This window comes from Mustela lutreola, chromosome 6 (assembly GCF_030435805.1).
Source record: "Mustela lutreola isolate mMusLut2 chromosome 6, mMusLut2.pri, whole genome shotgun sequence".
NCBI lineage: Eukaryota > Metazoa > Chordata > Mammalia > Carnivora > Mustelidae > Mustela > Mustela lutreola.
The window spans coordinates 22,458,243-22,470,749 of NC_081295.1; the positions used below are offsets into that span (position 1 = coordinate 22,458,243).

At 37.1% G+C, this 12,507-nt stretch overlaps 1 protein-coding gene across 8 annotated transcripts in view; it reads left to right on the forward strand.

Moving 5' to 3' along the window:
* AK9 (adenylate kinase 9) overlaps positions 1-12,507 on the forward strand; it is a 112,147-nt gene that overhangs the window by 71,084 nt on the left and 28,556 nt on the right. For 7 of the 8 annotated variants that reach the window (XM_059176891.1, XM_059176881.1, XM_059176883.1 and 4 more), the window contains 2 exons: positions 1,692-1,911; positions 5,494-5,559. In XM_059176891.1, the coding sequence (XP_059032874.1) occupies positions 1,692-1,911; positions 5,494-5,559 (286 nt within the window). Of the gene's footprint in view, positions 1-1,691; positions 1,912-5,493; positions 5,560-8,935; positions 9,009-12,507 lie in introns of all 8 variants that reach the window. The other variant, XM_059176888.1, reaches the window with a different exon arrangement.

Below are 12,507 nucleotides of genomic sequence, written 5' to 3' on the forward strand. Positions count from 1 at the left end.
TCAACACTTTTTTTAATTAAAGATTTTTTTAAATTTTTATTTATTTGACAGAGAGACATCACAAGTAGGCAGAGAGGCAGACAGAGAGAGAGAGAGGAGGAAGCAGGCTCCCCGCTGAGTAGAGAGCCCGATACGGGACTCGATCCCAGGACCCTGAGATCATGACCTGAGCCGAAGGCAGCGGCTTAACCCACTGAGCCACCCAGGCACCCAAATCAACACATTTTTAAAGGGCTATTGCATGAGTCCTGGAGAGAGATAATATGACATCTGTATCTATATAAATAGATATTATAAGATATAAGGTGAACTAAGGTGTAATGGTAGAAATGAAAATAGAAATGATAGAAATGGGTATAGAAGAGGACATGCCAGGGTTTAGCTCTTATATGTGTGAAGCAAGAGGGGTTTGGGGGGCAGTCCAAGTGTCTCTGAAGTTTGACACCTGAATACCAGTGAGTCAGAAGCAAGAGCAGTATGAAAGGGTAACAGTGAGTCTAATTTCTGACAGTGTGATGTGTATATAATTCTTGAAGGTCACTTCAATGAATAAATTAAGCAGCTTTTTGAAAATTCTGAATTGAAACTGAAAAGAGAAGTTGGGTATGGAGATAGAGATTTAGAAGGCATTGACAAAGAAGGGACAGCTGGAACAGTAGGAATGAAATTGTTCCTCAATGACGAGACAATGCTGAAGGCATCTCTAAAAAAAAAGGCGTACATCTTAACAGCCAAAATATAAAAATTTGCCCACTTAATACCACAAGAAATATTTTAAAATGTCAGAGAAGGACTCAAACTGTGAAATGTTCATAAAAGTCCCATGAGGAAGAAAACATGCTTAAATATAAATACCAAAAACAAGCCAATTTTTAGATAAACAGGATATATTCTCATTCAAAAAGGAACGAATACTGACGCTTTGAAATAAATAAAACCAAGTTCTTAAAGCCTGATTGTTTAATGATAAAAATGTAGTAACATTCCAGTTATTTTTCTGATCCTTATAGTTTCTTCATACCTGGGCAAGTTTTACAATTCTATTTGAACATAGTCATCTTATACATATGAGCCATATGCATACATTAGTAATTATAATTGATCATAAGGGGAGCCAGGGAAGGGGATACAAACTGTCTCATGAAAGGAAGTATCACTAGAAGAAAAACTACACAAAGTGGATTCCCACTAGAGCTGGGCTGGCCAAAGCCACCTTTACCTAAGGGTGAAGTCATTAGGCAGGGCATTCCTCCCAAGCAGAGAACTTATTTTCTCTTAATTTTTCATCAAATATTAAGACTAAATTTTAAAGAACTTATCTATAATATAAGCATAAATATAAAATATTAAAATTTTAATAAATTCAACACATTTGGGAGAAGACACACCATGTTTACACATATCACAAGAAATAAAAGATACCACAATAAACTTTTTTTTTTTTATTTTATTTTATTTTTTTTTTTTTCAGTAAAGAGCTTGATTTAATCATCTCTAGGTAGATAGAGCCCTTCCTTTTACTTTGATTAACCAAGGATAAGAAGAAATTCAGCTAAATTTTCTTGGGAGCAAGTATACCACAATAAACTTTTAAAACTATTTATTGCACATCTTATATAAAGTTGTGATTTATTAAATCAATATTTGTAATATAATATTTTAAGCAAATAAATTATGAAATTTCTATCAAGTTCCACAGGTTTTATATTAGATGGATTCCCACGGTATCCTGAGGAGGCTCTGTTTCTGGGAGAACGTGGATTTTTCCCAGATGCTGCTGTTTTTATACAAGTTGATGATCAAGATATTTCTGATCGACTCCTTCCTTCCCAAATCGAAAAGTGGAAAGAGAAACAAAAGAAAAAATTAGAAAGGAAAAAGCTCATCAAAGAACTGAAGGCAAAAATCAAGGTATGTATCCAGTAAAAACATATGAGAACAAATTTGTTCAGCATCTATTCAAATTATAATGGTCTTCACAAAAATGCAGTTTTTTTATTTTAATACCACAGTCAATATGAAAACACTTTTAAAATATTAATACTATTTATAATTAAATAGTTCAATATTATTTGAGGCCTCTGTGATTTGAAATGTGTTAATGCTTTTCTGTCCTAGGCAAAAAAAATTAAAGATAGTGGCAGGACTAACGTATCCCTTTATCAGACATAGGACCAAAGTGGGAGGGGTAACATAAGAATTAAACTTTTCAGTGGCTTTCTCACTCGTTCCTGGAATGACGAAGCCATCCATCAAGTTCTAGATAATGGTTTAGGACATCTTTTCTAAAACTGAAATTTTGAAATGTTCAAAAGTGTCATAGGGAATCCAGCAATTCCAATTCTAGGAACTTATCCAACAGAAATGAAAACAGATCCACACAAAGATTTATATACAAATGTTCATAACAGCATTATTCATAACAGCCAAAAAGGGAAAAACACCCAATATCCATCAGCTGATGAATGGATAGATGAAATGTGGTAGATAGTATACCCTGGGATCCTGCCCAAGATGGTGATATAAGAGTCTTTTGATTTCATCTCCTCCCACACACACAGCTACACATGAAGCAATTCCCTCTGAAAGAAATCCAGAAATTAGCTGAGCAACTCGTACACATCAGACAAATGAGAAAATACCCATATCGCCCACATCAAAAGAGTTGCTACCCGAGAGTCCAGCTTCCAATCCATCTATCCAGTGTGTGATCCTCCCCTTTGGGACACTGACAGGTTGTGGCACATGCTCAATGACTGGGAGCCACTGAGAACAAAGAAAGTAGCTTGAACAATCACGAAGGTTTGAGAGACAGCCAAGAACTCAGTCCAAGCTGATTAATAAGTTTCATCTTATCACAAAACCACTCTGTGAAGACTAGGAGTTGTGGCTTCTTTACCTAATGTGCAGAAACTAACACAGAGTCAAAGAAAATGAAGAACAAGAAGAGGAAATAGAGTTTACTGAAACAAAGATAAGTGATTTACCTGACAAAGAGTTCAAAATAAAGTTCATAAGATGCTCAGAGTGCCAGGAGCACAATGCATGAACAAAGTAAGAATTTCAAGAAAGAGAGAGGAAATATAAGAAAGCATCAAACAGAGATCACAGAGCTGAAGAACATAGTAACTGAACTGAAAAATTCAGTAGAGATGTTTAATAGCAGACTAGACACATAGATCAATGGAACAGAACAGAGAGCCCGGAAATAACCCTATGGCTATACTGTCAATTAATTCATAAGAAAGAAGTCAAAGATATATGATGGAGGACAGATAATCTCTTCAGTAGATGCTGGGAGAACTGGACCGCTACATGCAAAAGAATGAAACTGGGCACCTTATTGTGTACTATCCATAAAAATCGACTCAAAATGGATTAAAGACTTGAACATAAGACCTGAAACCATAAAACTTCTAAAAGAAAACAGGGGGTAAACTCCTTGACATTGGTCTTGGCAATTATTTTTTTAGAGTTGACGTCAAAAGCGAAAGTCAACAAATGGGGACTACATCAAACTAAAAGGCTTTTGCACAACAAAGGAAGCCATCAAGGAAAATCCACAAAATATGAAGATCTTACACAGCTCAATAACAACAACAAAAAAAATCTGATAACAAAAATAGTTAAAATCTGAAAAAAATTTGGAGGATCTGAATAGACATTTTTCCAAAGAAGACATACAAAGGGAGAAGAGGTACATGGGAAAAGTACTCCGTATCACTAATCATCAGGGAAATGCAAATCAAAACCACAATAAGATGTCACTTTATGCTTATTAGAATGGCTGTCATCAAAAGACAAAGGGTAACAAATGTTGGCTAGACTGTGGAGAAAAGGAAAGCTTTTGCACTGTTGGTGGGAATGCAAACTGGTGCAACCACTGAGGAAAATAGTGTGGAATTTCCTAAAAAATGTTTAAATATGAGCTACCATATGATCCAGCAATCCTACTTCTGTGTATGTATCCAAAGGAAATGAAAACACGATATGGAGGAGATATCTGCACTCTCAAGTTCATTGCAGTAGCATTTACAATAGCCAAAATATGGAACCAACATGTCAATGGATGAATGGATATAAAAGATGTTGTGTTTGTCTGTATAGTGGGACATTATTCAACCATGAGAAAGAAGGAAATCCTGCCATTTGCAATATGGATGGACCTTGAGGATATTAAGCTTAGTGGAATTAGCCAAACAGGGAAAGACAAATAGTAAATGGTATCATTTATATGTGGACTCTAAAACAAATTCAAACTCATAGAAACAGAGAGTAGAAAAGTGGTTGCCAGGGACTGAGGAGTGTGGGAAACAGGGAGAAGGTGGTAACAGGTACAAACTTTCAGCTATAAAATGAATAAGATCTGAGGATCTAATGTATAACATGGTGACTATAGTTGCTATCATCATCATATTGTATAATCAAAATCTGCTAAGAGAATAGAACTTAAATGTTATCACTAAAAAAAAAGTAAATATTGAGGTGATGGATGTGTTCATTAATTGCTTGGAAGGAGTCCTTTCACAATGTATGTCTATCTCAAACCATCACAAGATATACTTTAAATATCTTACAATTTTACAAAGCCAAATGAATGAATGAATGTGTGGTACATCCACAAAATGGATACTATTCAGTAGTTTAAAAGAACAAACTATTGATAACACTCTACAACATGGATGAAAATCATTATGCTTAATGGAAGAAGCCAGGTCAAAAAAAATAGTACCTATTATGTGTTTCATTCCATTTATAAGACATGTCCTGAAAGGGCAAATCTATAGGTCTAGACTAAAGATTGAGGCTTTCAAATCTGTAACTAGGAAGGCAAAGATGGGACATGAGAGCAGCATTAAAGAATTTGAAGGGCTTTCATCCTGAAGAGAGCCTGTAGGTGTTCCAAATGGCCACAGGAAATGAACTACTGTTGGTAGGAGGAAGGTACAGGGAGATGTATTTCATTACTAGTGATAGTTCCAAAAACGACACAAAACAAAAAAAACAAAACCAAGATTGGAAGCACTGAGCTATTTGTCAATAAATAAGCTAATCAATTAACTCCAGCTCTGGGAGATACTATGACTTCAATTATTTAATAGGTTGTTAGGCTGTATTTTATTAGTATGATAAAAGATTATCAAATATTTTCAACAAATTGCTTCCAAATACTTCCCTATTTCTCCATGTACATAATCCACCTCTTTACCAAGCAAACAAATAAATAATAAATTCAAAAAGGTGTTCTAATGTTTGTAGAAAGAATGGCTGTCCTCATGTGCTGTTTATTCGCTGGAAGGAAACAGCTAATGAGAAGTTCCAGAAGTAAAGGATGTAGTAGCATAATTACCACCATCATAAGATTTTCTGGGAAGTTTACCATCCTTCCCTCCAAATGCTATTCCCACTTTGGGAAAAAATATATTTACTAATACATAAGAAGTAATTTAATCATTATCCATTAAAATGTTTAAATATCTCTTTCTATGACAGGATGATATGATTTCTAAAAGAAGGGCTGAACTTCTAGCAGAGAGAGAAAAAAGACATAAAGTGGAGGTAAGTAAATAAAATGGTTGCTTTTTTTAAAAAGGCAGGATATCCATAATATAATATTTATATATTATATATATTTTTTACATATCAACAGCATAAAATAAAAAGATGTTTAGAAAAAGTCTTGAAGGAAGTACACAGAGTTTATGTCTAAGTAGTAAGATTATCACTTTTTTCTTTATAATTTTTGATATTCCATAATTACTTACAAGGACCCTTCATTATTTTTACAATCAGAAAAATGAACATTTTTTTAAAGGAAGGAAAACCACTGAAGTCTAAAAAATCAAATTCAAAATATAGTACTACATTAAACTATGTATCTTTTGGATTTTCATTTCTGCCTTTCACACTTGCAACCCATGCCCCCAGGGAGGTAGTCTGGGAGTCTGGGATTGAGGTCTAGACAGGGAGTCTGGGAAGCTTTGCTGGCCCTAAAGTAAAGATTATGTCGAGATAAAGAATGGAACAAGGCAGAACCTGTGAACTCTCAGACTTATATATTGTGCAAGGGTACTCAGTACAGTTCCTTTTCTCCATCTGCTGATTCTTGAAAAAGATAAACCTCGAAGATCATGAATTTTGTTTTGTTTGGAGAGGAGTTGATCCCGAAATGACCTCGCTGACACCAGTGCTGCAGCCAAGCTTACTCAGGGGTGCAGAATTTAAAGAGATGTGACTAGACATGCTAGTTCTAAGAATTTACTGGAGGCTCATATTTATGCAGTCAGTTTACACGTAACCCCTGTAAACAAGGCAAACAGTAAGAGGGTTCCTGCCTTCTGCCATTTCCTTCTGACATAAAGTACCCTGTATCATCTTTTCAAAACTGACTCTCCTGTGATCTGATTTCCAATCATATAAAAACGTTCAACCCAACAAGGGGAAGGAGAGAAGAGGAATCCCAGGAAATAGAGGACTTGCTGCCCACGGAACCATGTCTCCCCCTGTATGGATGTGCTGGACTAAGTACAGAGGACTGCTGATACACAGCAACCATAACTGGGGGTCCAAACATTGTAGAATAGGGGCCAGAACAATTGTTTCTTTGTCCAAACAAAATACCTACAACAAAAAGCCAATCAAAAACCATTAGACCTAGAGCCATCTGGCGCCCTCTAAGGCACAAGAACCTTCCTCTCCATTATTGGCCTTGATCTTCACTGATCCATCAGCAATGGATCAGTGCTTAATGGAGCACTCACTGCATGCCTGACACTAGGCGTTCAGCCATGAACAGAAGGGACAGAAGTTTCTGGCTGCATTCTACTCTTCATTCCCTGAACCAACATGTTCTGAAATTCTACTCTGTTCAAGGGGTCATGCTGATGTTTAGGATTAAAAGAATAAAACAATCCAAATATCCTAACGTGGGCTCACGCATAATTACTACCTTTAGCCCTTGGGAAGCCCTAGTGGTCCCCTTAAGAATCACCCCAATAGGGGTGCCTGGGTGGCTCAGTTGGCTTAGCGTCTGCCTTTGGTTCAGGTCATGATCCCAGAATCCTGGGATCAAGCCCTTCATCAGGCTCCCTGCAGAGGGAGAGCTTCTCCCTCTCTCTCTGCTACTCCCCTGCTTGTGCTCGCTCTCTCTCTCTCTCTTAAAAAAAAAAAAAAAAAAAGGAAATCACCCCACATGTCTCAGCAACATATTACTGAAAAAGTCCAGACTTTGGGGTTGAGCTGAACTAGACTATTCTTTCTCTAGTTCTTGCTGACTCTGTTCACTACTAGCTTCCCAGTGCCTAACACAGTCCTGACACATGGTAGGGACTCAACAGTTGTTTTATTGCTATTGTATAACCTTGAGCAAGTTTCTTAATCTCTCTGAACCTAGAATTTTGTAATTGTAAAATGAAAAAAAATTAATATCTAGTTTCCTGAATTAATAATACTTTAATTTTTCCTTTTTGCTATTTTTTAGTTAAACCTGCTTTTTCTCTTTCTTTCTTTCTTTCTTTCTTTCTTTCTTTCTTTCTTTCTTTCTTTCTTTCTTTCTTTCTTTCTTTTTGTATGTAGCTGAGGGCACCTGGGTGGCTCAGTCATCAAGTGTCTGCCTTCAACTCAGGTCATGATCCTGTGCCCACATCTGGCTCCCCGCCCAGTGGGGAGTCCGCCTCTCCCCCTCCCACTCTCCCTACTTGTGTTTCCTCTCTCGCTGTCTCTCTCTGTCAAAAAAATAAACAAAATCTTTTTTAAAAAGTCATATAGCCGAGATAATTTATATAAAAGACATGAAAACCTAGACTATAATTCTTTTATGCAGGAAAGATGTATACCTTGTTTTTAAGAACAATAGCTTAAATTATATTAATAGACATATTGAGAGAGCTGTAAGAACAAAGGAAGTCAAGCAATTACATATGTGAGTGTGTGGGTGTGGGGGAGGTGTATTTATATAACTATATATTATATAAACTTCCAGAGTAACATACACATGTCATTATATATATACATATATATACATTTTCAAACAGACTAATGCTTTTTAAGTGATTGTTTTACTTGCAACAGCTATGCTTATTTTATTTTTTATTTGGCAGAGAGAGAGAGAGAGAGCATAAGTAGGCAGAGAGCCAGGCAGAGAGAAAAGGGGAAGCAGGCCCCCTGCTGAGCAGAGAGCCCGATGTGGGGCTCGATCCCAGAACCCCAGGAAACCTGCTTTTTCTTTTTTTTTTTTTTTAAAGATTTTATTTATTTATTTGACAGAGACAGATCACAAGTAGGCAGAGAGGCAGGCAGAGAGAGAGAGGAGGAAGCAGGCTCCCTGCTGAGCAGAGAGCCGGATGCGGGACTTGATCCCAGGACCCTGAGATCATGACCTGAGCCGAAGGCAGAGGCTTTAACCCACTGAGCCACCCAGGTGCCCCAAACCTGCTTTTTCTTAAGAGAATCCGTTTTCAGGATAAATTTTAGATGTTCTTAATTTATAGTTTTTCTATCTGATAATATTAGAGTGATGGGATTTTTTTTTACTAATTTTCATTCAAAAATTTGATATTCTATCTTATCAATTAAGTAGGTTTTTATGAGTTAGCTCTCCTAAGACTTACTCGTTGACAAAATTGGCTATATATCCCCACACAATTAATTTATACAAACTGACATTGGGAAGAAAGTTCTTGAAATTCTTAATGAATCAAAGATGAATACTGTGTATGGATTTTCTTAACTTCTTTGATGAGAATTTTATGGTATGTCCTGCTACTGCCTCAGACAAAAAACTAAACACGTGTAACATCTCAAGGCTCACCCAATGAGATTGCATAGTCAGTTAATGGGACATCCTGACTCAAATCCATTCTGATTCTACATAGACCTTGGAACCTACTTTCAGGAACAGACCCTGAGGCCTTTTCACCATTTGCCTTTTGTACAGAATGTGCAGCTCCATGACTCACCTTGACATGACAACGAATTGGGAAACCATATGCTAATAAAGCCCTTCCCAGGTTTGTCTTCTCCTCCTTACCAAAAGTCATTGCCCTCACTGTCTGATATTTTTGCATCAGATAATACATTTTTAACGTTAGAAATTACTTCAGTCTGGGAGAGTGGGGGAAAGCTGCTCACATTAATTTTGTAGGAAAATGTCGCCATCTTGTGGAATTTTAGTCTCCAAGTGTGACTCAAGAATAATCTATAATTCAGCCGCTTTGTATAGAGATTTGGTTTCCATACTCTCCAGTTCCTCAGAGGCCTCCCTTCTACTCCTGGTCCTGGTCCTCGCTCCAGAATCCTGGCTTTCTTCCTGTTCACTGGCTCCTTCTCTGGTGCCTCAGTCTCTTTGACTGAATTGTGAGTAGCCATCCACAGGAAAAAGCCAGAAAGAGCCAGGACACGGAGTCAGACCGTAAATGAGCAGAATAGTGAGGGACCGACCATATCCAGGTGAATAGTTAATAGAGATATATACCCTGAGTACTAAGGGTAATCCAAAGTCAGGGTCCGAATGAAGTTAAAACAAGGTTCAGAAGCAAGCACCAGGCCAAGACCATCCTTGAGGCCTTCTAGGGAGAAGATAAAATATATAAACCCAAAGGTCTATGTGCAGAGAGCTCTTTGGGAGGGAACGGAAGGCAAAGGTGTGTATAGGGTGTACAGTTTGGGGACTGAGTTGGGTCTTTTTTAAGATTTTAAATTCCAGTTAGTTAACATACAGTATAGTATTAGTTTTAAGTGTACAGTATAGTGATTGAACCCTTGCACGCCACACCCAGAGCTCATGGCAAGTGCATTCCTTAATCCTCATCACCTGTTTCACACATTCCTGACCACCACCCCCTTCCCCGACCCCGACTCATCTCCCTTGGATTGAGTTTCAAGGTTTGAAAAACAAATGGTTTGGAATAGTGTCTCCAAACATCCACATTTAGAAGGTAACCAGGTATAGTAAGGGAATCTAGTATCTGCTTAACGTGCATCTGTATTGGGAAGCCTTAGAACTCCGACAAGTCTTGCACTTTCCTCTTTCCATTTCTTCCTATGTCATTCTTCCCTAGTTGTGAGCATTCTGAGTGTAATCTCCATCGCCCTCCTGGCATAAACTTCCACAAACCAGCCTTGCCCTTCCCTTCCCCTACTGAGAAAGTTACAAGAGCACTTACTCCAAATCTAGTCCTATTTCTGTGAGACGGTGGGTTTTGTTTTCTGTTTATCCTCTTTATTTTCTCTTTTCCCTTTCCAGCCATCTCTGGGACTGTTTGAATGTACTTTAGAAACCCATTTTATTTATCTATTGGCTTTTAAGTTATACCTCTGTGTACTGTTTTATAGTGGTTGCTCTGTACACGCTTAGCTTTTCCCACTCTACTTTGAGTCAGTATCATTCCATGTAATTAAAGAAGCCCATGACTACAGAAGTCCATATACATACTACCCTGCTCCACTAACACCCTTTATGCTCTAGTTACTTGTTTTACAGCCAAATTTATTATAAACTCCATGAGAAAAAAATTGCAGTTTTTGTTTTAAATAGTCACATATATCTTAAAATTTTTAAGAGGAAAAATAAGTCTTTTACATTTATCCAGATACTTACCATTTCTGTAGCTCTTCATTCTGTGGTTGATGGGAACCAGAGGGATGAGAAGAATGTGGTCATTTGAATTGTTTTCTTGTATAATTTTTCTCGACTGTTTTCATGATTTTCTCTGTATCTTTGCTTTTCAATAGTTTGTGATATGCCTGCATGTCATTTTGTTCATTTTATCTAGTTTGGGTTTCACTAAGCTGCTTTAATCTGTAAATGTATGTCTTTTGCTAAATTGGGAGAACTTTGGACATTATTTCTTCAAATATCTTTCCTGCTCTGTTTGCTCTCTGTCTCCTTCTGAAAATCAATTTCACATAGATCATTCACTATCGTTCCACATGATCTCGGGGCTATTAACTTTTTCAGTCTTTTTCTCTCTCTTCTTTAACTTTGATAATTTCCTTTGATTTATTTTCAAGTTCACTGGTCCTTCCCCCTGTCATCTCCAGTCCGTTAAACCCATCTGTTATCTTATAATTTCAAATGCTATAATTCTTTTTTCTAAAATTTCCATTTGATTTGTTTTTGTATTTTTTATTTCCCTCCTGGGATTTCCTATCTATTCATGTATTTTCCTTTTCCTCATTAGTCATAGAGATAACAACTGCTCTAAAGTTCTTGTTTGGTAACTCTAATACCCAGAGTGGGTATTTAATAATATCTTTTCTTATGAGAATGGGTCATGTCTCATAATCCTTTATATTTTGAATAATTTTGGATTATATCCTAGAATTATGAATGTTATGTTCTGGAGATTCTGAATTCTGTTATATACCTGGTGTTTTTTTTTATTATTTTTATTTTTATTTTTATTTATTTATTTATTTGACAGAGAGAGATCACAAGTAGATGGAGAGAGAGGCAGGCAGAGAGAGAGAGAGAGAGAGGGAAGCAGGCTCCCTGCTGAGCAGAGAGCCCGATACGGGACTCGATCCCAGGACCCTGAGATCATGACCTGAGCCGAAGGCAGCGGCTTAACCCACTGAGCCACCCAGGCGCCCTATACCTGGTGTTTTTGTTTCAGCAGGCAGTTTACTTGGTAAGACCAAACCTGCAAAGTCTGTCATGTGGGCAGTGGTGGCAGTTCAATTGATACTGTTCCCAAACAGCCCAGATGTGATTCAGAGACATGGACAGTCTTTACAAACTAAATATGTGGTTTCCTTACCTGGTTCTCTCAAATCTGAAGTTTACACTCACTCTCCAGTGCCCTGGTTGTGTCTCCTTCCCCTGGTTGCCCCAGCCGGAAAGCCACCAAGCTCCCTATCAGAGTTTTAGTCACCCTATGCCAGCACCACTGTAACAGAGGCTGCCCTCTTAGCAAATGCACAAAATTAGAGAACTCATCCTAAACCAAATGTTCCCTTCTAATTTTTACTGTTTCCAAAATCTGCCTTTGTTTACTCTTGAGTCCCTTAAATGAGTGAGATAAAGTGTCTGTGTGTGTGTGTGTGCGGGGGAGGTGTACTGTTCATGGTTTATGGTGGTTATCTATTAGAGACTAAATTAACTTATTCCTTCATACTGGAGGCAGGTCTCTGAGACCTAGAATTTTAGAATATGTATCAACTAACATAAGGCCTAAAAAGTGTAATACATCAGAAAAAGAAAAAAGCAACATGGTTTCAAAAGATCAAATTACCATTTATGAACAAATAAAATTTTTTTTTCTAAGAAGAATTAACCTGTGGATATTTTTAGGATATTAACCTTTAAAAAATTCAACATTGTATTTAAGGAACCAGCAAAAGAAATATAATAAGAAAAAAACAACATACATGTTGAAAAGTTCTGTAAGGATAGAACTCCTTATGTGCCTATAATTTGATTTATCTAAAAAGTCCAGGAAAGATAATTGCACAAAAATTATTTAAGGTGGCCACCACAGCTCTTTATTAACAATGACATTTGCCCCC